The 25,152-nt window shown below is 43.8% G+C and overlaps 1 protein-coding gene across 1 annotated transcript in view; it reads right to left on the minus strand.

The window, feature by feature from the left end:
* Window positions 1-12,053: 12,053 nt before the first annotated feature.
* Window positions 12,054-25,152, minus strand: part of NHS (NHS actin remodeling regulator) — a gene marked incomplete at its 5' end in the record, with an annotated part of 241,744 nt that continues 228,645 nt past the window's right edge. The window contains 6 exons of the mRNA XM_084226455.1: window positions 12,054-13,823; window positions 14,549-14,675; window positions 15,159-18,101; window positions 19,352-19,483; window positions 22,664-22,856; window positions 25,010-25,072. Coding sequence (XP_084082581.1) covers window positions 13,199-13,823; window positions 14,549-14,675; window positions 15,159-18,101; window positions 19,352-19,483; window positions 22,664-22,856; window positions 25,010-25,072 — 4,083 coding nt within the window. The 3' untranslated portion in view covers window positions 12,054-13,198. The remainder of the gene's footprint in view (window positions 13,824-14,548; window positions 14,676-15,158; window positions 18,102-19,351; window positions 19,484-22,663; window positions 22,857-25,009; window positions 25,073-25,152) is intronic.

The raw sequence follows: 25,152 nt of genomic DNA on the forward strand, positions 1-25,152 counted from the left end.
TGGGTTTTGTAGTAATGTGCATCATGCTCCTTTTTTTCCCTTTTATGAGAAGAGTAACAGCATTTTTACTGTAATTTATACATGTGGATTTTCTGCAAATGCAGACTGACGCAGCTCCATGTCAGGCAAATAAAGTTTGTCTCTAGAACAAGCACATTATGCTGATGTAGGGTAGACTCTTTTGTTTCCTTAGTTTGAGCTAAACCATCACAAGGATGATTCCTAGGAGTAGGTGCAGAAGAATTTTACCTTATTTGAGAAAGAAAAACACTTTCCAGACATATTAATATAGATAATACAGAAAGCAGATCTTTAATGGCAGCTTCTAGGTGCCCTCATGGCTATGTGGCTATGGGCACAGGTGGAATCAGATTTGTTGTGGTTCATTTTGTTGTATTAAAGGCTAGTTCCATTTCTTCCCCTTCCCTCCCCCCCCCCCCCCCCCCCCCAATTGGTTTAATCCCTAAATTGTGTCCTGCCTTCCATCTGTCCTTCAAGGAATCTCATCCCTTTGTTCCAGACTCTTCTCTGCTAATAATGACAATCCTGGCCCTTCTCCCTGCCTGTCAAGGTGACCCTGCCCCTTTTTCCAGAACATTCCCTGCCACTCTCCACCTAGACCAATCCCCAACAGAAACTTTCCTCCTCCCCCTATCCTGGTTGGTTTCTGCCCCTTAGTTCTGCCTCTAGTGCCACCTTATTGGATGTCAATTTGTGTCCACCCCCTATTCTGCTGTAGCTTAAAACCCCGTGCACAGAGGTGCTGGGGGTACTCAGTGTCCTGACCCTTCCAACTTCAGTATGCTAGTTGGAACTTCGTCAGTAGAGCGTCTTCTCTGCTTTCTCTACCCAGTCGCTGCCCTACTGCTGAGGAACACTGTCTCTCTGTGTAGAGCACTGCTGGCTCTGAGGTTCTGCTTCTGGCTTTACCCCACCAAGGCAGTTCCCCACACTAGCTGCTCCTACGGAGCAAATTGAGCTAGCCCGGGTTCCGGTGTGCAGTGACACGGATTTGTACAATTTTTATGTTGGTTAATTTGTATATTTAACAAATGTTGTCAAGTTAGAAGAGCAGTTGTTTAGGTCATTTTTCCCAGGTTCTGCCCCATTGGAGCCCTCCCTTGATTTTTTAGCTTTTTATTTTATTACAGCTGCAATATATGGTGCAAAACAGTGTCCTTGCTGGATTAAAAAGACTAAAGCGAGTCTTAAGTTTAGTAGAAATGTTAGCATACTTTTCTAAGAAGTAAGGGAAAAGGGTAGGAAGAGTATTAGGAGCTACAGCCATGTATTAGCTGTCTACAAATGTACAAGTATATGAGAAATGTGAAGAAAGCAAAAACTTTTAGGCAGCAGTACTGTCACGCTTTCTGGTATTTGTATACTTTCATCTGATATGTTCTGAGTTGTGTGTACTTGTAAATTTGATGACAGTCTGAACACAAACCTCAAATAATTTAAGATAGGCACAGAGTGGTCTTGAAGGTTTCTTGTTTTCAGGTTTGAGCATCTTGGTAGTAAAAACGTGGGAGTTCTTGTGGAATTTCAGCTTCTGTGTGCTTCAAATAGTGCAGAATGAGAGATGCTTGACGTGTAGTGTTTTGTTAGCAGAGTGATAGTGCCTTCATATATTCCTGATCTACAGAAGAATGACTGAGTCTGTCCTTGTATGTTCCTGATCTACAGAAGAATTCTTTATCATATTCCGGAAGTTGTCGGTCCTGCTGTGTAGACACTGACCAAAGATTCTTGGAGAAGGAAGACTAAAGCAGGGTCACACAAGTTGCATCTGTAATTCCCAAAGACTGTAGGCAGTCATCTGTTAAAACTAACATAACAGGCATGCCAGAATTGCCTTTATTTTTTGTTCTGTACAGAAATAGAGGAACCTTGGTATGTCAGGTCAACATTTTGTATGGGTGTCAGGAAGCAGTCCCTGGAAAGAATTATTTGGGAAGAGGTCCTGAAAGGCTGTACAGACTAAATGGGGTACCAAGAACCAGCTTAAGAAGGGAAGTAGCAGGGTGAGAGATAAGGGATACTTCAGCTGGTAGGGCATCTGACTGCTGCTGAGTAACCCTTTAATGAGTACCAATAAGAGGTACTTCCTAAAAAGAGAAGGTTTAAAGGATGAACGTTGCATTCTAATAATAGTATAATAGTCCTGTGCCAGCCTTTTAAATATGTAAATAGACTTAACTATTTAGGTGTCAAATACTATGCCCTTAGAGATTCTTAGAATGTCCTGTACATCTAAAAATAGTTTTCTAGTTGATGTGAGAGATGAAATAGCATTTTGCTTCAGCCCAAAAAGAGCACAAAGTAGGAGTAGGAAAAGCATTAATTTTGTTTTCTGGTTCTTGTAACCTGTAGTTTAAATGTGGTTTGATCTGTTTCTTGCACCTGTTAAGTGTTTTTGGGAACCAGTTGAAGCGAAGTTGAAGATAAAAACAAAAGAGGGAAAAGGATGCAGGGGAGAGGGGAAAGGTTTTGGAGGAAGGGTAGGCAGTTGGGAGAGAGTGCAAGTCCCTGAGTACCCAATCAATGGGGCAGGGGACAGGGACTCCCCCTCGGCCACAAAAGGGTGTGAAAAGGTTGCCATTTTAATGAAGTGTGTGTGTTCACCTGTTTGAGGAGAAACAAACTGGACTCAGCTAATTTGTTCATATTAATAAATAATTTTTGCTTCAAAACTTGGTCCCCTCTCAATTCTATTGGAAAATCAGTTACTTCTTATAATTTGGAGACTTGTCCAGGATCCTTAACTTTTGGCCCTGCAGGGTGGGACATCAGGATTGGGGGGAGGTGCACCCTGCTGGGTTTAGCAGCCCTTGACTTGTCATACCTTGTGGGACATGCAGGTGAGAGCTGGATAGGGGACTTTAAAGCAAAAAGGGGAAAGGAAGAGAGGGAGAGAGTAGAGTTTATGTGTGGTAGTAGGTAACACCTGTGGGTGCGCAGGACCCACATAAAAAAGGTGACTGTTAAGCGTTACCTGGTTGGCCTGGGCGGGAGCAGGACTGCGTGTGCATTTGAGACAAGGAATTGCATGTGAAGTGACTGGAGTCCTTCTAACTGCAGTTCCTTCATTCTGCAAGGGATACAGCCAGTGAAGGGACAGAGTGAGCTGTATTTGCAAGAATCCTGTGGGAATATTGTGAGATGGGAAACAGCTGCAGCGGGAAGACTAAGAGGAGTGGAGAGGGTTTGAAAGACTCCACTCTGAGCATACATTGTGACAGTCCTTTGGGGAGGATGCTCAGAGACTGGGGACAGAAGGAGTTGTTTTGTACTCAGGAGAGGGATGAGGAAAAGATGATTCAATATTGTGTATTTGAATGGACTAAAGAATCCCTTAGATCAGAGCCATTATATTGGCCAAGATACAGGTCTTTGGAAGATGGGATATGTCAGGTTTTAAATGTATATGTGAACAAAAGAGCCTGGGGACTAAGAAGAGAAGGATTCTGCTGGTTGTTGGAAGGGATATTTGTCCATGTTTGTGGCTAAAGACTTCAAGAAGACTAGATTGTTGTGGTGTGTTTTTTCTTAATTGGTTTGTTCCTTTCACCCTATATTGTTAGGTCATTCCTAAGGTGTACATTCCCCTAAATTGTCAGTCCTGATCTGGACCTACCCTATACTCTAGAATGTTCCCTGTCACTCCACTTACCCAGCTGTCAATCGCTCCTTGTACCAGCCCTCTGCTTGGACCTCCCCTTTGGAAATTCCCTAATCCTCGAGGCCCCATTGGTTTTTTTGAACTCTTTCCTTCCCCGTGGGTACGCTGTTGATCTAAGGGATGTAAACCCTGCCTGTTGCTCTTCCCCCATCTTCTCCCTCTTGGTTAAAGAATTGTACCCTCTCCTTAGACCTTCCCTGTATATAAATAATCCTCTGCACACCCATGTTGTTCATCTTTCTTCTCTGGATCCTCCATTGAATAAACTTCCTTGGAACATACGCAAGAGACTCTTACTTTGTCCTTGCCTCTGCCTTTGACACCTAATCATCTCTGCCAGTCACTCTGAGCTGTGTTCCAGATTGCATTTGGGGACCAGCCAGCTCTTGGCCTGGTGCTGGCAGCTAGCAGGTGGACTCTGGCGCCGCATCAGCTGGCCCCCAACATGGGGCCTGTCAGGACCCGTCAGAGCAGCTGTCCCAAAGCCTTTTGGTGCATCAGTGCACCTGGGTGAACATGCCACTTTTTGGTTGGTGGTACTCCCAGGGGTGAAGTGGAAACTCTCCTACGCCCAGGAGGATTGCTTCAGGGTAGAGGACCTCTCCTGTGATTTTTCATTCCAGTGGCCAATGGAGTGGTGAGTCGGCCCAGTGGACTGGGAGCTCACAGGTGGAGTCGTTATTGTTGTTTTACTTTCCTGAATGAATGATTTTTGTTACTGTTTTCAGTGCGAGGGGGTTGCGGGTGCACCGCTCTGTGGTGTCAGCGGCCCCTGTGTGAAGCACGCTGCTTTTTGATGGTGGTGCTCCCGGGAGTGAAGTAGCAGACTGGGAGCCACAAAGCTGAAAACCATCTAATTGGCTACGCATAGCATCCTGTCACCCCAGACAGTGTGAAAAAAGGGGCTTGGTGCCCCAAGGGGAAAGGGAGTTGAGCGTAGTCACTGGGCCCTTTTAAGTTCGCATTTTACCTCAGGGGAGGGCAGGTTGTAGCTGTGCTGACAGGATGAGTGTGTGACTGTTCACACTGGAGAGGGAGGTTTATAACCAAGTTGTGGGTACCCTGCTGGGAGGTGGGAAGAGGTTTAGTAAGGGGTTGCTAAAAAGGTTTGCTCACTGGCTGTTCCTCCTCTTTCCGAGAGTGTTTGTCAAGGCTGTTTGGGCTATCCCCTTTTGGGACCAGGTCAGTGTTAAATTAACGGGTTCAACAAAGAGGGGGTTGTTGCTTATTTTATTGATTCAACCCTCCCAGTGGTCAGATGTGTCTCCCTTTGTGGCAATCACAGGGTCTAAGAACATCCCCCTGTGTTAGTTTGGAACCCTGAAGGTGGTAAGATTGAGGGGCCATACAAATCAGTGACATTGGGCCATGGGTATACCTGCATATACATGGATTGGACTTGATGATTTTAAAGGTCCCTTCCAACCTAGAAATTCTGTGATTCTGTGATTCTGTATCCTTGCTCCTGGGACTGTGGTGGATCCCACAAAAGTGGGTAAAACCATATCTCCCAAGCACTGCAGCAGGCCACCAGACAAGGACAGAGAAGTGTCAACAGTGAGTGTGAAGAAGAGAAGACAGAGCTCAGTGGAGAAGGAGACCCTAACTCCCCTTTGGATCTCAATTTTCCTTTGTTAAATATGTTTACTGATGATTTTGAAAATTTAAGTATCCTGTATTAATTTCTGTCATTTCTGAGAGAGAAGCCATCCCCAAGGTGTCACCTGTTTTGTGGGTCTGCATTGCCATTATCCTTTTGTGGCCAGCCTCAGAGGCATGGATCATCTTGCAGCCCAAGAAGAATGTGTGGGTTGCCCTGGCAGGATGGAATTTGAGGGTCTCTGCTGCCTGAACTTGTCATCAAAAAGTGCAGATGTACATGCCGCTCTGAGAAAGATGAATGAAATTATCTCCAACATCAAGCAGGAATTGGAGTACTAGTTGATTAATATCTTTCAAAGTGGGGAGTCAAGGGATGGTTCTCTTCTGTTCTATAAACTGTCTTATAGGTTTATTCAATTACTATTGTTCTGGTTATGTTTTCCATTCTGAAAAATTGCTGCTTATCCTCAGTTAAACAGATAACTTCCCCTGAAATCAATGTCACCAAAACCCCTACTTCCCAACTCCCTCTTCCTGGTTTCATGATGTATACCCTGATTCTGAATATTGCCCTGATCCCTCTTTCTGAAAAAGAAAGGGGGAGATGTTTGGGTTCAAATTTATTTCATTAATTCATTGTTGAATGGTTTGTTCTATTGTACCCCATATTCTCCCCAGGTTGGTTCATCCTGGACTTGTACCTTTCCTCAAAGCTGTCCCTCGTGCCATTCCCTGCCCTTTGTTCCAGCTCTTTCTCTGCCTGTCAAGGCAACACAGCCCCTTATCCCTGAACCTTCCCTGACACTTTCACCTTGGGCCAGTCTCTGACTGCAACACTCCTTTGGAATTCCCCTTTTCCTCAAAATCCCAGTTGTTCATGTGATCTACCCTCTCCTTTCCTCTACCCTGATTGGTCCCAAACAAATGATGTATCCCCCCTTACTCATCCCCTGAAATCTCCCCATTCAACAACTGTTTGTAACCACCCCCTGAGTTGAATCAGTTTCAAAACCTGTGCACAGAGGTGCTCAGGGCTCTTTTGTCCTACCCCCTTCACCTGGAATAAACCCTTTCCTGTGGAACCTCAAGGCAGAGAGCTTCCTCCTTTCTGCTCTGCCTGGTCCCTGGCATAGCTTTTAACTGGCACTGTAGAGCAAGTGGCTCTAAAGGTTCTGCCTCTGGTAAATCCCCATTCCAAGGCAGTTCCCCAGTCCTGGTGCAGCGTGGGCGTTTCAGGAGCTAGCCTGGGCTGTGGTGAGCTGCCTCAGAAAAGTAGTAGCCCATAGAAGCCTTGAAGTAAATGTTAGGACACCCCAGGGAAGAGGATGGGAAATGTCCACTTGGTAGACGGGTCCCAAGAAGTGCTTATATCGTGGAAAGGTGGGACATTTCAAAAGAGAATATCCAGAATTACAGAGGGCAGTTAAAACTTTTCAGATGATGGAATCAGGAAATGATGCAAAGGATTAGGGGTGTTAGGGGCTCTACTTTTTGGGGTCCAACTACCTTGAAGAGGCCTTGATAAATTTAAAATTAGGACCCCAAGAAGAATATGTATTCAGGAGAGAGTGTAAGTCCCTGAGTACCCAGCCAGTGGGAAAGGGGACAAGGCTTTCATGCTTGGCCATGAAAGAATATAAAAAGGTTGCCATTTTAACTAGGTGTCTGTGTTTACCTCTTGGAGGGAACACACACTTGACTCAGTTGAATCAGTGATATCAGTAAATAGTTTTTTGGTTTGAATACTGTCCTCTTTCAAGTCCTCTTTCAATTCTGTGGAAAAGTGAGCTGCTTCTCACAGAGATGTCTCTCCATGTCAGATTTGTTAGTGGAAATTCTTTCATACCTATGTACAATCGTCCCCCTCAAAAGAAATCCAGTGTGGGAAATAATCCTTTAAAACAACCTCAAAGCCAATGGAGCAGGAAAACCTAAGCAAAGGAAGGTATACATTACTGAGGCTAAGTTCTGCCTTGCTGTCCCCTGGTGAGATTCCAGTGAATCTTGCTTCTAGCAGTCTACTCTGCTGAGCATATGTGCAAGGCCAATACCCATGAACATGTAAACAATATAACTGCATTAACCACCACACTTAGAACAGTGATCCATAATCTAGAGCAAAAACTTCTCATCTGTGGTTCCAAGCAGTATTGCAGCAAACACTGTTCCACAAATGTACTGCAACACAGGAGTGGTCTTCTCCAGGGGTGCCTTAAGGAAATTCCGAAGTCCCACTCTTCACACCTCAAGAGGTACCTTGTTTTAGCTACTTCTGCTACAACAAAGGAGTGATGTCTCCAAAGGGTACCTTACTTTAATTAAATTTCTATGTTCAGCGGAGGGAGTGAGACTTACTGTCATTTTAATTTTAGAGTCCTCCAGTCTTTTTGAGTATTTCTCTTGCAGTTCCTTTAGCAACAGTTTCTCTGTGCTTTCTGCGGCAAGTAGAGCCCAGATGTGGTCAGCCTCGCTCCTAAAATGATCATTTCTAATCCTAACTGTATCAACTTGGATTCCCAGGTTTTCTCCTTGCGTGTTGGTGAGTTGCCTAATCCAGTGCCCCCCCCTTCCCATATGTGTGGGAGGAGGCTTCTGGTTTCCCTCTTCGGCATTCTCCAGTGCATTCTTGTCTCTGCCTAGGTCTGTCAAGGGGGTGGTGCACTCAGGCTTATGTCACATTTCTCTGGTCACTTTTTCAGGTGTCTTAATTTGGCCATTCCAGCAGTAATTTTGCTAGCCTTTCTGTGTGGGGATACCATCCATTAGCCTTCTCATTATTTCCTTCTGTTGACCCTGGGACCATAGTGCCTGTCTTGTGAGGGAGTGGTTCTGTCCTCCCTGGTTTGAATGGGTGGAATCCTTGGTACACAGTCTTGGGCTAATGTGTGTGTGTCACCCCATGAGTTTAGGGCTTGCTGGCTAGCAACTTAACTGCTCTGATTGGTGGTACCCACCATGAGAGAGTAATGAATACTGAGAGAGCAAGAATATTTTGAAACAGACTGCAGTGGGATCCACAGTTGGGGATTCCTTCTTCCGTTCATCCTCTCCTAAAACGGTCAATCCATGGGCTGTTCAGAAATATTTAAATCCTTGCTGCGACAGGCTCATTAACCTATCATAAGATTTAAATAATTGCTCCTATAAATAAAACTTTTTGATTGATTATTTGGCATTGTTTCACCAAAATTTAGCTCAAGGGTATCCCAAATGTACCTCTGAGTAGGCAGTTGATGACTGCCCTCTAGGATACAATGTTTTGTGGCTATCCCAGACCAGGTAGCCCAGGATTGCCCTCTTGGCACCTGAAACTTTGCATATATTAAAAAACACTGGGTATATTTTATGTAGTTTAATGTTTTGTGTTTTCTTCACTGAACATGAACAAACACAGGTGTACAGCGGGCAGATGGAAAACCAGCTTGTGTCTGCCCCTACAGGCTAAGCTTTTCCTGCAGATCTTGCTTACCTGTGGTTTTGGGATGGGAAAGGCACACAAGACCACAGGAAATTATCTACATAATCATTAACTATGTGACCATTTGGTTAAATGTTATGCCAACTGAGTCACACTTGGAGACTGCTTTAAGGCTACCACATCATCAGGGCACTCCTCATACTGCTGCAGACTGTCATTGCAGATAGCTCTACAGCAGCATTCCCCAAAGTTCCTCTTTTGTCTTGCTTTCCATAACACCAGACCTGCACATTTCAGCCTTTTTTTCCATATGCGTTTTTAAGCACCAAGCACAATGTTTAAGGCTACATACAAGATTACAGGTGAAACCAGAGTTTTATGATACACATTTTCATATCCATTTTCAAAGAGACCTGTGAGGGGCTATTGTTTAAACACATAGCTTCCATGTCCTGACATCTCAATCTCCTGATAATTTAACCATTTTAAAATGAAGTAGTGTTTGTTTGCTCTTCAGAGTTTGTGTTCATAATCTGTGGCTTCCCTTTTTTCCCAAAGATTGCTTTATCTGATAAGATCCAGCCCCTGGATTCTCTATGTCTTCAGTCTGAAGTGTTGCAATTTGTTTCCTTTTCCAGTTGAAGATAAAGTAGTAATCTTTCCACCATTTTTCATCCCAGCTTTTTTTCTCTTAGCTTTTTCTTACCTGTAAAAGCCATGGGGGCAAATTCAGCAGTTACTAGATTCTGGCAGAGTTGAACTGGTGGGCACTTAAAGTCAGTGACATTTTGGATAGACATTTACCTTTACTCAGTTTATGAAAAAAAAAAAATCAGTTGAAGAGAAAGCGGAATTAAATAGGTCTGAAATGTGTAATGTGCTGAAGGTGACCTTGGGAAATAGCATACTTGTAGTCTGTAGATTAGACTTCACATCTCATTACAAGAAAGCAAGGAGAATATGTGATTTAATTGCAGTCACGTTTATTTGCAGTTTCTATACACACTTTCTAGGTAATCAAACTTTTCCAACACATTTTTTGAGAGGGGTTCACAATGAAACTGTCACCGTTTTTACTAAAAATAAATACAAGACTTAAAGTGTTGCACAGCTCTAAAATATACAAAGGCTTGGATTTAATGTAAACTTTGAAAACATTTTACAAAAGAAACCGTATTTGCAACAATTTAAAAAGTTCGTATTTACAAATATTACAAAAATACAAAATGGATGCAAGTCCATAAACCATTGTCTTTTCTGCCAGCATGAACTGGTGCTAGTACCAAAATAGTTACACTGTAACCTTCTTAAATTTTTTAAAATTCTTTAAGTCATAACCTACAGTATTTCTCTATCTGCCACCATTGCAGCAAATGCACTCAATCACTGACCTTTGGCAAAAGCAAATATATGCTTTATTTGCTACAACTATCCCTCACCCTCTATGCTGCCACAACAACAAAAACAGAAAGGCAGAAAAAAAGGCAGGAAAAAACCAAAGAAGAAAAGGGGAAAAGGTTATTTTTCAGAACACAGCTGTATAACTTAAGAAATCATTTTCATAATATCAGTGCAAGCAACAGAACAGTAGGTTGAAATGATGGTTCAGTGGTTACCTGGTGCACGTACTGTACCCTGTCTCAAGAGGTGAGTGATGTTCCCTTTGCTCTATGGCCTGTCCTCTGGTGCCTTAATGGCACACTTGGAATGCTACAGGTCTCCCTGTCATTCGTCTTCCTCTGACTCCCACGTTGTTCTCAACTCTTTTGTTCATAGAGAATTAAGAATCTGTTTGGGTTTCAATCTGCTAAATATAAATTAGAAAATTAAGCAAAAGGAGACTATACTCCAATGGGATTGTTTTGTGTTTGTTCTGTATGTGAAATACTGCCTCCTTATTCTGGTAAAAAACCCCTAGTGTATACATATTTATTTAGGGTGTCTGTGAAGTTATTGGTTAGTAATAAACAAGGGTATCATCAAAGTCAATTCAGCTGTATTCTCTTTACTGGTTTCTATGTCTGTTTAACTCAGGACTATTAAACATTTTGTAAAAGTGCTCCTGGTAAAATTTTTGTGGAAAATGACTGAAGATGACAAACTAAGGATTTTCTGCCCATTATCTAAACTAGCTTTTCTCATACTCTCCAGAAGGTGGTTTGTTATATGCTAAACATTTAATCCTAAAACATTCTCATTCATCCCTTTCACTTCTATTCAGACTTATTTTCCTGCATAAGCTACTAATGTGATTAGCCTTTTGTTTCTAAAACCTTTCTCCCATTACCTTTTTAAAAGCTATTTTAAACGACTTTGCAGCCCTTCAACTGGTGGATCATCCCTCATCCCAGCACACCTATCACATGCACAGTGACTCTACCTCATCAACTGAATGCAACCAGGCTACACAGGAGGGCAGTAGGAAACTGAATAATACATGTCATGTGGTAATCACTAGACAAAATCAGATGTGGAACTTCTGGGGAATAAAATTTTGGGTATGTTAGGCTGTTCTGATTTGCTTTAACTCCTTGAAATTGTAACAGTTTTAGATAGAACCTTCCTCTTTAAAACATGATCTACCTTCTTTTAATAACTCTCAGCTTTATGCATTACATGATTAAAAGAAAAAAAAAAAACAAACCAAAACTGAATTCACACATCCCACCTCCAGTCATTTACTTATGCTTAAAGCCAGCTCTTAGCTGATTCCTTCTTACCAATGAACGCTCTTTCTGCCATCCTCCTTGACCTGTCCTACTGCATACCCCATTCCTCCTTCACTAGTTTCTCTGCACTAACCTTTCCTTTTTTCCTAACCATATACTACAGCAAGCAATACCAACTGCATGAGTTTTGGCTAAAGAGGGCCTTGTCCTCTAAGTGGCATAGATGGGGCTACATCAGTGGAAATTGTGGTGGCCCAAAGGAGAATCAGACCTGTTGGTTTTATTCTGTTTAAAAATTAAAAGTATAAAGCAACTCATGGGTTCTTGTGGTTTTAAGATGAGAATATTCAAGTAACTTCAAGTAATTCAGCTTTTATCTCCCTGCCTTCATTTGTATCAAAGCAGCTACTTTGATTTATCTCCTTTCCCACCCCAACCCAGTCCCTCACCCTGTTCTGTGTTTCTGGTAAACCCAGACAAGATGCCTACTGTACGTGGCTGGCACAATGAACTGGAGCTTTCCCCTCCTCAGCTCAGCAATGAATATAAATAATGCATACACATACCTATTTCCCAGCTACGTTTTCACAGTGTCATTTTTGTAAATATTTAGGTAGCATGAATCTCATCAGCACAAAGAGAAAGCTTCACTGAAAACTCATTGCAGATATTTAGTGATAAATCGAAAGCGCTTCTTGCATGCTTATAATTTATTTGTTTCCTTTACGAACCAGAAACTAATCGTGTTTAAAGATTATAGGTACCAGGTTATGACTGCGTTATGTATCCCAATAGCCTAATAGGAATATGAAAGTTAAGTACTGTTTCCTCTCACATCTATCCTCGCTGAAGCAATCCCTGCAAGAAAAAAGACCCAGGGGAGGCTGTGGGGTGGGACCCTTTGGGGCTTAGCATCAGACCCAGCTTTGTTCTGTCAGAAACACACTCATCTTCCCCACTGATCCTCACGGCAACCCTCCCAGCTGTGCTTTCCAGTTAGCTTCTTTGGAGCTGCCTTAGAAAGACAAATGGTTTCTTTAATCCCCTCACAGTCAGCCTTTCCATTTCCTTAACTAAGTTGGAAAATTTCTGCTTTCCACTGCTCAGTGCCATCCTTCAGGCCTGTCACACTGAAAGTGGTTATTGGTGGCCATGTTTCATGTTTGATATGAAAATGGTATTCACAGAATACAGTTATTACAATTGAATTCATTTGTCTTCTATAAACAAAGCTGTTATGCAGTAAATCATTTGCCACGTCCACTTTTTGATAATTCTATTTACAAATTTTTATCAAAAATATGATATTTACATATGTTTTGTTAATTTTTTCTAAAGTTTGTTTCAGCTCATTTTAGTGTAGAAAAATACCAATTCTCAAGAGCATTTTCTTTTTTTTTTTTTTTTTCTCCCTAGGGAAGCACTACAGTGAGGGATTTGTTTCTAGATGGGCAGCTTCTGGGAAAAAAACCCACCCAAAGTCACCTTTAACTCTATGGAAAGTGAATAGCCTTGAAATCTACAGTGACAATGGAAATGAGAGTGGGATAAACGAAATGAAGCCAAAAAAAACCAGAACAGGCATAGCACATCTTCATCCTTTTAGAAAATGTAGTGTAATAAATAGCTACAGCTGTAGTCATTTTGTTTCCCCAGCATCTTCCAAACACATCGAAGCATTGATATTGCCCTGTGATTGTTCTCTTTTTCTTCTTTTTGTTCTTTTTGTTCTTTTTTTTTTTTTGATTGCTACAGCATTGGCCTCTTACGTTGACATCCTTAAGAGCTCGAGTGGTGTTGGCAGCCTGGTCCTGGCACCCGCACAGCCTATGTAGAGCTTTGAGAAGACCGATCATCGTGGGGGCTGCCGTCCGAGTTCTCGGTCTCCCCCTCGGAGATGGCCTGCATGGGGGTGTTGTAGAGCCTGCAGCGCACGCTGTACCGGCTGCTGCTGGCTGCCGGCGGGGCCCGCGACCGCCCCACCCGCGAGGACGCCGACATGGGGAAGTTCTTGGAGGAGAATCCTTCCGTGTTGACCCTGGGGGAGCAGGGGGAGAGCGGCGATAATGCATCAGGGCTCGTTGTGGGAGTAGACTCTTCCATGCTTTGAAGGGCGTCTGCTGTCAGCTCTCCGGGAGACTTCGGCAGAATAGGACTTTTCAGAATTTCTGTGGCAGACATCCTGTAGCTGGAATCAGATCGGCTGCCCTTTTTAAGGAGCAGTAGCTTGAACTCCTCATTGGATGTGTTGGACTTTTTGGCATTCCTGTATATGAGCCCAGGGGACCTCTGACTGCTAATGGGAGTGCCCACATTGCTGGCTGGTGGCATGTTGCTGGTAGGCAGTGTGCTGCTGGTGGGAGGCTGGCTGCTGGTCCCAGATGAAGCTCTCAATCTGTTTCTTACAGAGAGGTCTCCAGAATCCTTTCTCCCAAGAACTTTCCTTTTTGATCTGTAAAAACACAAAGGAGAACTCCTTCATATGTTATTTTTGTAGTATAATGCTTAGGGCTCTAAGCGTCCAAGCATCTGGAGTTTTACAGATGCTTTCACATTAGCCAGAGTTCTCTCAAGCCCTCTGTGAAGTATTGGAGGCTATCAGTGTCTCATGGCACTGAGCTGCAGAGTCCTTCTCAACATTACCCAGCTCTTCCAAGAACAGTGTATGCACCACCAGCTCTTTGTAAAGACAACAATACATACAGAAATTTAGGTAATAATAATATGCAGCATAATCTATTCAGTATCAGAAAATTTCAATTTCAGTTGTGATCCCAAATTTCAGCTGACTACAAAATACTCTAAAATTGAAGAGATGCCTTTTCATACCCTTCTCCCTGCAACAATTCATTCAGCAGACTAGAGCTGGTGGACTGGTAGGCAGAAGACAGGAACCACTGTAGGTAGTTTTCTTTGAAGATGTGTATGTTGGTTAGAGAGAACAGCTTGATGTTTTTAACTTGTAAAGCATCCCACACATACCATGAAGATATTTAGACTGCACTCCAGGCCATAATAAAACATGTTTTAAAGCTGCCTTTTAGAAAATGAAACTGAGTTAAGAATGTAGTTTGAAGACAAGACTTAAACACAGAATAACTATCCTGCAGCTATTGTTAGTGGACAGCTGTGGAGGGATGCATGTTACCATTTCCCGTTGCCACAAGGTTAGGTCACCTGTGAATGACTGCAAACAGGTCCTCAGTAGTGCGGGGTTTGTTGGGAGACACAAAGGCATCCTCAGTGTCAGCCTGTGACTCCTCGCTCAGTGGAGACATGATGGACTCGTCGCTTGGAGAAGACTCTTAAAAAGAAGAGAAGCCACGTTATGAGTCAGACTCCACTGCACTTTGCAACAGCACTGCCAGTTGGAGGCACCAGCTCCGCTCACAACTGAGTGGGTGATACCACCATACAGCCTTTTCCCTCTAATCTAGAAGTCGTGTCTGTTCCATATTGGAGTCCATAAAAGAAGCACTGAACATAGGATCTCCCATTTACATAATAGCTGTGGTAATCAAACTCTTCTGTACCAGGGCCAGTGCTCCTCACATTTATCTTTTCAGCTGAAATGCAGCACAAGAGAGGAAATAAATGTCACAAATGCAGTCAGAATACTTTGGAAAAGTGTAAGTAGCTGTGAGCTGGCTAGCTGGCCAGCTAACAGACATGGGAGGGGTCTATGCTTCAACCCAGAGAGGGAAGCTGATGTGCCCCTCTGCTTTGATTCCACTACTATCCCGTCCAAAACCGCCTGATTGGGTATGACACAGAATTCCCAACTGACCTTTCAGCGAAGGCTCGTCTGCGCCTCCCACCGTCTCGTCTGCCCTGCTGTCATCAGAGGCACTTTTGGTCGGGATACCTGATGTGATACCGTTTTCCTGCTTGCAACTCTCTTCATTGAGTGAATCTACTGCTGCCATCTCTGCTTCAGAGTTGATATTCCCAGGCACATGGTGGCTTACATCGGGTTCGTGTTTAAACTGATAGGTGATGACTGGTCCCTCAGCCTGAGCTGGGCTTTCATCCACGGGCCCAGCTTCCACCTTCCCCTCGCTGCCTGTGGAGAGCTCTTGCTGAAGATCGTGCACTGTTTCTGCTCCCTGGACAGGTTTCTTTGTTTCATCATCACTTGTGGGGACAGCTGAGCCCTTCTGAAAGCCATCCATGGGTTCGGCACATGTCTGATTCAGAGAGCTTTCTGGTAAGTGTTCAGCGGCCAGGTGTGTTTGGTCCTTCCCAGGTTTGATTTCAACCAGACTCATGCTTGCTGAAGTTACAGCTTCTCTCTCACAGCTATTCTGCCCACCAAAAGAGGAACTTTTCTCTAAAGGTGGTTTTCCAGGGCCTGCTTCTGCTGGGGAAGTGTCAATGTACAGCATTATGGCCTCATCTGTAGAGTATTGGCGTGATACTGGTTTCTTAGCTAAGAGTGGCCTCATTTTGCCTGGAGACACCTCGGTTGCCATCAGAGTGGTCTCCTGTATGCAGAGCAGGTCTGGGGTACTGCCTTTATGTTTCACTCCTTCAGGCTTGTTGACTGCCCGGAGATGGACAGACTTGAGAACGGAGGGTGTGATGGCGAGGGCAGAGGGAGGGCCGGGCTGCAGGGCTTCCCCGGCCGCGCTCTGCTTGCTGTGGCTAAAGGTGTGCAGCTGGTGCCTGTGAGCGAAGGGCTTGCTCAAGACATTGTGAAGAGCACTTAGGTCAAGGTGAGTAGGAGGTATAATCGGAAGTTCGAGGTCTTTGCTCACTGAGGCAGTGCCGTCTTTTGAAAGCGGCTGCTGCAGCGATGACTTCCTCTCTGGAACTTTTGGCTTCCTCTTGCTCCCCCCTGGAGACAACGGTCCTGAAAAGAAAGCTGTTGGAAAAGAAGAGGTGGGCGTCTCTGACTGGCTGGAGTAACCACTGGAGGGTGAGGCTAACCCCGCCAACTTCTCCGGGGAGGCCAGCTTAAACTCATTATCAACAGAGGGGAGGGATGGGGTTGTAGCTCGTGACCCAGACTGAGATGTCTGGGATTCAGAGCTCTCTGGTGACTTGATGCACTCTATGACTGTAGTACCCGTAGCAGTGCTTGAATTGGACAAGGACCTGTAAGGATCACTAGATTTCAAGTCGTTCAGAAGCCAGAGGTCTGCATAGTGAGGTTGTTCAGCACCTTCATCTTTAAAGGAGGGGATACTGGCGGTGTCAAATGGAGTGTCCTTTAACCCACCATCATCCTGGTTTGGCCAGGGAAGCTCCTGCTTGGCTGGCAGGTTGGGACCTTCCACTCGGGAAGGTGTGTTTGAAAACTCAAGGGGCAGCTTCATCTCCCTGGCAGTGTGAGAGACATGCTGCCCACCACTGATCTTTGGTTCTTTCTTGTCAGGAAGGTCGGTGCTGCCCTCTGATTTCCTCAAAGACGAGCTGCGTTTTGGTGGGGCTGGCTTTGCCTTTGGTTTCTTCAGTGAGATGCACTGCTGTGCCTGCCTCCTGTGGCTCACACACTCCTGCCAGGCATAGTCAGCTAGGCTGGAAGTCATGCTCCCGGTCTGGCCACTCTCGGAGCCTGGGGCTGCATAGTTGCAAATATAGCTTTTATTACCCTTCAGACCGCAGTCAAAGTGCATGGAGGTATAGTATCCTTCAGTATCCACAGAAAAGTGTGAGCTAGTGTCTGCCTTGTCAGAGGGGGTCTTTTCAAGGAAGCTGTCATAGGTGGCCATGCTGGTAAAGCTGGGACATCCCAGGCTGTCCGCCTTCGGGCGTTCGGGGCTGAAATCCTGGCGACAGGAGGCGTCATGGTGATGGTGCAGGTAGTTCCACTCACTGTCGCTCGTGTTGCTGTTGTTGGGGTCATCCAGTAAATCTGCCACAGTGGATGTGAAGGAGCTTGCCCTGTGGCCCCTTACCTTGTCTGCGTGGTCACCAAACTGCTCTGTGATGAAGACATTGGAGTCCTCGTTGGCATTGGGAGCGGTATTGAGTGACAGCTCGGAGTCACAGTGTGAAGAGCCTGTTAGTGGAGGAGAGGCAGCAGGAGGAATGGTTTCAGATGTCTGGGAGGGACACGTGGAGCTGCTCCCGCTCCAGTTGCCACTGGAGGACTGGTGGTCATCTTTCTGGTCCATGTGGCTGCTGAGTAGGACTCCTGCTGTGGAGATGGAGTGAATCGGGCTCCCGAAGGTGTCTGAGTTGGATGAAATTTCACAGCTGCCTGAATCGACCATCCTTGACAGCCGCGATCTCCCTCTCTCGCTTATGCTGTGCTCGGGGCTGTGCAGGTGCTGAGGACAAGTTAAACCAATGGGCTGGCACTCCTGTGAACCCTGCTTGCTCAAGATCTCCTTCCCCTTTTTCAGGATCCTTTCCTGACCAGCTAGGAAGTGCTCTGCTTCATACCCTGCACTCTTGGTGGTGGTATCCTGATGGCCCTCGCTGGCCCGGGCGCCCTCGCGGGGAAGGCTCCGCGAGCGGATGCGGTTGCTCACGGCAGCAGCAAAGACCGCGTCCCCGTTGTCTGCCAGCACCAGGATGTTTCCAGTGGAGTGGGAGAGGGAGGCGACAACGCTCTGCCCCCGCTGGGCACGGATCCGTCGCCGGGAGGGAGCAGCTATCAGGATTTCTTCTGTCTGGCACTCCGAATCCCGGGTCCCCAACCTCCTGTTGCTGGAGCCAGCAAATTCTGGGTTTGTGTGCACAATCACATTGCGCTCTCTCGCCACTGGCGACTCGTCTGAATCTAGGACACATGGAAAGCTGGGTGAGTGGGAGAGAGCTCCATATTTCCTGGCATGAGACAACCCGCCGAACAACCCAAGATTATCTTCTGTATTCTTTTTTTTTTTTTTTTTAATCTTTCTAAGCATTGGACCAAAATTGGACCAAGTTTTGTTATAAACAGTTTATAAGGCAGATCTCCTGCCGGTGAGGTAGGGAAATTATGGTCCCACAACATGACTTCTGCAATGCGTTCTCAATGTGGAGCTGAGCTTGCTGTGCTAAATATTAAGACAAATACTAAATTTTCAGGTTTTATGACTCTATTTCAGCTACTTAAAGTTTTCGGGCCTGGCTGCTGGACAAAACACTCCATAAGCTTCTAAAAATAATTCTGCTTCTCCTTCCTGTCTGTTCAGAATTTCCATTATCTGCTTCTTTACTATCAGGAATATTTGCAAGACAAAAGGATCTTTCTTTCATAGGTTCTCTGATTACTTATTCCCTATGATAAACACATTTCTTCTGTTTCCAATCAAGTTTCATGGCAACTGACTGAAACACCAGAGACATCTTCAGGTGCAGATGAATATTAAGAAATACTAATTCTGTTAGTTTTGTTTTGAGTTAATAAGAATTTCACACTGAATTTGCCCTCAACAGAGTTGCTCCTAATTTATGCTGACAAAAAGTGAGGTAATTTGGTAGATTTAAGGCAAATATTCTTGATGATAAAGAATAATAGGAAGGAATTGAGGAGTGTGATAAATAAAAGGAATGTTTAGCAAAACTCCTGGAGAGTACCAGCAGCTGTATCTATGGTGGATATTCAGCCATTCATCTAAGTTTTCCAGCTGTTGTGACAACTTATCATCACTTTGTGGAGTAACATCTGTCAGTTCTTTACCTTAAACTCCCCTGACGCAAGAAAAAACTTTCACTTAATCTAGTTACTTTTTATGCACATAACTATGGGTTCATAACAGAAATAAAATGAAAAAGAAAAAAAGAACTGATTAACATTTACACAATAAGAGCTGAACACGTACATCTATATTACTCAGTAAGGCCCCCAGTCCTTCAAGGCCATATGGAGTAATATAGCTTTTCTTACTGTAGTAAATCAAAAGAACAAAACATGTCATTCCTGAACTCTACAAGCATTTACACTTTCAAGGTTTTGTTTCTTTGGAAGACTAGCTACCAGCTCATATCCCTGCAATTTAAGTTGGTTAGAAAGCTATCTATTGAAGATTTGTATTTATACTACACCTATTTCTTGTTGCACTCTTCTGGGGATGCCAGAGATGGTTTTCCTCCTCCTCAACTTTCGTCTCCGCTGTAGTACAGATTGTGAATGAACAAGAGAGCAGCGTATACTAGCCTCTCTGTCAAAACCAACTCCTGCAACCCATAAATAGGTCTCATTAGCCTTTAGAAATAGTAAACAAATTTTCATGGCTGGAACACAGTGGAGGTATGTGAGCTTGGATTAAGCCTGTGAATAAACATAAGGGAGCCCTTATGTAGCTCTTATGTAAATTATATCACAGTATATCACAGTTTTACGTCTAATTCCAGCTCCCCCTCAGCAGCCTGGTCTGCCAAAAATAACAGAAGGCATGAAAAGAAAAAGAACAGAAAAAGGAAAGAAAATCAGGAAAGCAAATAGAGAGCTCTTGGTAGCAGGGCATCTTTCTTACAGCTATTTATCTATCTGTCACAGGGACAATGACAGTAACTTATCTGCAAAGCATTATCTGTTCACCTGTGGCCTGACTTATTTTAAGGAAGTAAGCGTAAAAAACCATTTTAAGGTTCTAATGCCATATTGCAGTAGTTGGGTGCTTCTTAGGAGACCAATATGCCAGGGGAGCTAACATTTCAAAAAGGAAGGAGACAGCTAAAATGGGGCCAAGTCACCACGCAAGTTTAGAGAGCATTCTCTGTGACAATGACACATGACTGAGAGTGACATTAATGGGGGGCTGCCATTTACTTGCATACAGCAGGAAGTGGCCTGATTTTCCCATGAGCGCACACTATCAGGTCACACAATCAAGATCCTCACTTTGGACTTAGAAGCACAAGATCTTGAGTACATTTGTTTATGAGCACCTTCATACAGAATAGGTAAGAATTCATTGTTTTCTTTATGTTTCCATGGCATTAACAAAGGGAAGTATCTTTCAGTTTGATTTTATGCTGTGTAGTCAAAAAAAAAGTTAAAAGGAGACTGACCAAAAGGCCAGTGCCCATCTGCACTGGCTTTTTGCACAACTGTATGCTCACTCATGCTCTCTAAAGTTGACATGGGACAGGTTGGAAAAAATGTGCCAGGTCCATAAAAACACTAACATAAGGATTGCTGGTACAGTGGTTTGTAATCTTAAGAAAAACAAACAAACTAAAGCAAACAAAAGGAAAAAGAAATCCTGATAAGAAGCTCTATTTTAATAGCGTATAATTATAGAAAACATAATTATACACAGACATACACATACATATTACATTACATAACAATGTAAAACATTAAAAAGTAACTTTCTTGTAAAAGTTCTTCTTGAAATCTACTACAGTGAAATAGAGGCTTCAGACAGATGTCCTGTAACCACCAATGCCCCTGGAATAAGCAGAGGAAGAACTTTCTTTAATATGGAACAAAAGTGCCGTAAACTCCAACAACAATCATTTTCAAAAAAGTGAACATTTCTCAGGGTTGGGAGAAGCTTAAAAAACAAAACCAGAAAACTAAAAGCAAACTCTTTGAAACAAAATATCAATCAGCATCATTGTTGGTTTTCCAGCAACTGTGAGTTAGCTGAACATGCTCTGTGTGCCAGATGCACGGGAGTCATCTCTGAGAGGAAAGTGGAAGAGGGTATTTCTTCCCCGTGATGCATACAAATTATTGCCATTGGTGCTAATGAGAATGATACACATAAACATCCAGAAGATTACATACCATTCTTGATCTGTAAAACTGATCAGTGGAAATTTGGTTCCAATGTATGGCAGGTGGAGTCTAGGCAAAAATGGCTATTACTGGAAAAGTTAACATTGGTCCCGGACCTAACTGTCCTCTGGCTGCACTAGGTGACAATAGCCCTGTTAGAAAGCCTGCACTGGTAAGGGTCCTGTATTGAAACTAGAAGGAGCATCATTTTATCACCAGCTTACCTGGTGGAAATATGCCACATTATCTATGACTTTCTGTGGAGATTTCCAGAGGCAGTGCCCAGCCTATGACCTTGACCAGCTGGTTCGTGACCTGCAGCCCAGCAGGGTGTATGCAGGCAGTCCTGCCACCCAGCTGCCAATCCTTCTGTGGCCAGAGCACTGTCCTGGAGAAAGGGACACCCACTCCTGGCTGCCACCTCCACAGGGAGGCAGAGCTGGTGGCACTGTGCAGTGTCACCTCCTCTGCCAGGACAGAGGGGAGCTGGGACTGTGTTGCTGTCGCTGGGAGAATTTACGCAGCTGACAGTGGAGCAGATGGGGACTCGTGACTGTGATGTTGTAAGCCCAAAAGCCTTGGTTGTGAGCTGAAGCTGGACTGTGGGCATACAACTCTCTCCAGCACCATGGTGAATCCTACAGCCTGTCTTGCAGGAAAGTTTGTGCGCCACTGATAGTCATGGGGGAGAACAATGGATGTGACCTGACCCCAACCCCCCAGTTACTGGGAAAATAGAATTAAATACAAGTATTTCCTCTGGAGAATGAAGGTTAACTGAAAGCCCCCTTCTTTTTTCCTGATTGCTTACATTGAAGTTTATAATTGTGAAAGTTAGCCCACTTTATGCTCTTAAGTTAATCAAAACTTGGTACTTGAAAATATTAATGAGGAAAATGCAGATCAACTTTATGTTTACCATAGCCCTCTGGAAGGAAAGAAAGAGAAAAAGAGAAAGAGAAAAACAGCCTGATTTTTGATTCTGGAAATAAGTCATCTATCACATTTAATAAGTGATATACCTGCTGCTTCTATAAACAAGTTCTCCTTCAAATAAATCTAGTCAAATATATCCAAACATTATGGAAATGAAAGAAAATGCCATTACTATACCTTCAGTATAGCTGCATGTAAAGAGATCTCAGAGCGATGGTTTGCATGCTACACATTCATGCCTTGCATGTTTAAAGTACTGCAAATAGTAGCCTACATTCTCTAGTTTCTCTTCTCCTGCTACACATGATAATCATATGATTAATTTTGGTGGTTTTCTGCATTATTTCAGTCAGCTACATTCAAAAAGTTATTTGAGGTCTTTGTTAATACAGATTGTAGGTTATATGCACAACAAAAGTACATTGTTTATACAGGGAACTAGGGTTATGTTACACCATATAACATGACTGAAAATATGGGCCAAATTAATCCTAGGTGCAGCTTCAGTGATTCCAGCAGTCACGCATTAGGGATGAATTTAGCCCACTGTCTTTCAGAAACTAAATCTTCAAGCTAGGATCTTTGCCCCAAGACTGCACAATCCCATGAGTTCAAATAAATTAAACAAAATAAGTACTTGACCTCCCTTGAACCATGCAATAAATACAAAAAGAAATAGAAGAGATTTGTACCAGTGACATTGATGGGGATAATGCAAGAAGAAATCACTTGGGCATCTTGTTTCATTTTCTCCTCTGGAGTTGGGAGAGGTAGTGCTTTACTCCAATTGGTTTGTTTATCCAGTGTAGAAGGGATATTATGTATTGGATTTTTCGGCCTCTGCCCTAACATGACATCTGTATCTTCATCCTCTGGTGGATGGGACTGCAAATGAATACATTCAAAATCAGTGTCTCCCACTCAGGCACACAAGGCTAATTTTGAAACAAAGCAGACACACAAATCAGAAATCAATTACAGGGATGCAGGAAGGAATCGTTGTAAGTCACACAGCACCAGCCATTCTCCAATGGAAATTTAACATCCTGCTAATAGGAGAAAAACACCTCAGCATACTGGAACTCAGCACATTTACAGTGACATTTACAGGCTATCTCCTCTGTCATCCTGCATTCGTGCATAGCCATGGCAAGCCTGTCCTCAGTTATCACAAGCATTAAACATGTGGGCTCTCATTTGCAACTGCAACTGGCCTCATACAACCATTCATTCGAGCATTAGAAGGTCCAAAGTTTTTAAGAAGACCCGTCCATATTTCAGAATAACCATTTGCATTTCATTTGTACAAACACAGACCAAGAGCAGACCATAGTACAGCCATCCAACAGCTGTGTGGTGGGAAATAGCAGGTGTTGACAGTGCTGGGACAGGGGGATAACAACCAAAGAAAAGAGTATTCACCACCAGAAGAATTCAAAAGGTTGTTTAGAAACCACGTATATTTTTAAAGCATACTACAAGAAGTACTAGATGCTGAAGATGAAGAAACAGAGAGAAAAGTAAACAGCATGAAAGAAACACAGAGGTTTTGTTTTCTTTTGGAAGAAACAACAAATTCCCCAATACCCTGTCTTGCAAAGAGAAATAAAGCAAGTGCGTTTTTGTGTGGTGTGGCTGCCAGCTTGGGTTGGGGGGTTGTCTCTTTGTTTGCCAAAAAAAAAAAAAAAAGTTTCTGTTTTGTTTGGAAGGGACGGAGGGGAGAAACTTACCTTTGCCTTCTTCTGCCTAATTTCCCTCCCTTCTTCCATTAATACATTTTTCCGTAGGCTGTGACAACTGTTTGGCCAGCTCAGGACATCTGTCTGCCTCTCATTTTTTAAAAATGAAGTGCAGTTCCTTTCAGACAGGCTTTCTCTTCAGTCTTGAATTCCCAGCTGCTTAACTACCAGCCTTCCCTCCTTCATGCCTGCTGTTTACACTTTATTTGCCAGTTTTAGTTTCGGTAGCATACAGGGCAAAAATAAAATGTTGCTCTACATTGCCGTGGCAGAGCATTGAGCAGGTGGGTGTTGAACACCGCAGGATCATGCCCTTTCTGCCATTGTATTTTTGCTGTCCCTCCACCCAGGCTCCTCACAAATCCTGAGGGAATTAACCATCTCAGGCTTGCCAAACAGCATTTACGTCCCGGCCCCAAAAGCATCAAAGACCTTAACTCTGCAGCTACTGTTTAAACTGTTGGAGGCTCTTACTTACCTGGTCAGTGTCACCTCCTGCAGCACCCCCAGACCCAAGACAACACAGGTTTCCTCTTCTCCCGCCCGCAGAAAACCCTCTTTTCCCACGTAGGATTTCAGTCAAACATTGCAGCCTTCTTTCTGCCTGCAGCTTTTGTGCCGATTCCCGGCAGGCAGACGTGAATAGCTCATATAAACTTCAAGCACAAAAGACTTTGTTTCCTAGGTAACTCCCCCCCCCCCACCCTAAGTTTGATGCATGCATGCAAAAAAACCCACCCTTGCACACACACAGAGGCACATGGACACACACACACACACACACACACACACGCTGCATTTGTTGCCGAATTCATCCTTCCCTGGATGACAAAGAAGTGCTGGACAAAGCGGGCAGAGTGACCCTGTCTGCCAGAGCTCCTGCTCTCCAAGCAGTGGCATCACCAAATAGCCAGAGAATAAATACCTGCTGTCGGTGTGGCATTGTCCAAACCATTTCCATTTAGGAAAAAAAGCAGGGGCAGTTGCAAAACATGTCAAGAGAATAGAATGCAATTGCTAACGCTATTGAGTCTGTCCGAGTTCAGGCTTTTTAAAGGAGGTGATAGGGGGAGGCAGCTTTGTGGCCTTGAGCTCCTGAAACCTATCCAAGGTGTGAAGAATGAAAGAAGGGGGGAAAAAAGTTATTATTGTGTCTTACTGACATGAGAAAAACAGAAATGGCATCTTTTAGCACAGTAAAGTTAGCGAGTGAAAAGCAAGCAAGAGGAAGGGTTAGGATCTGGAAGGGAGAAGAGTGAGACAGGGCTGTTAATTGAGGATTGCTTGTTTTTCCAGTACCTTTCTACTCCAGGGGGTCATGTGGCAACACTCAATTGGGGAGGGCGAACGGGTGCTGTTAAACTATAAATGTGAAATGTGGAAAAAAAAAATTAAAATTAAAAACATACACAAAACAATTCTTGTAAAAGCACATATTTTTT

Source organism: Fringilla coelebs (genome assembly GCF_963513975.1).
Source record: "Fringilla coelebs genome assembly, chromosome: 2".
NCBI classification, from domain to species: domain Eukaryota; kingdom Metazoa; phylum Chordata; class Aves; order Passeriformes; family Fringillidae; genus Fringilla; species Fringilla coelebs.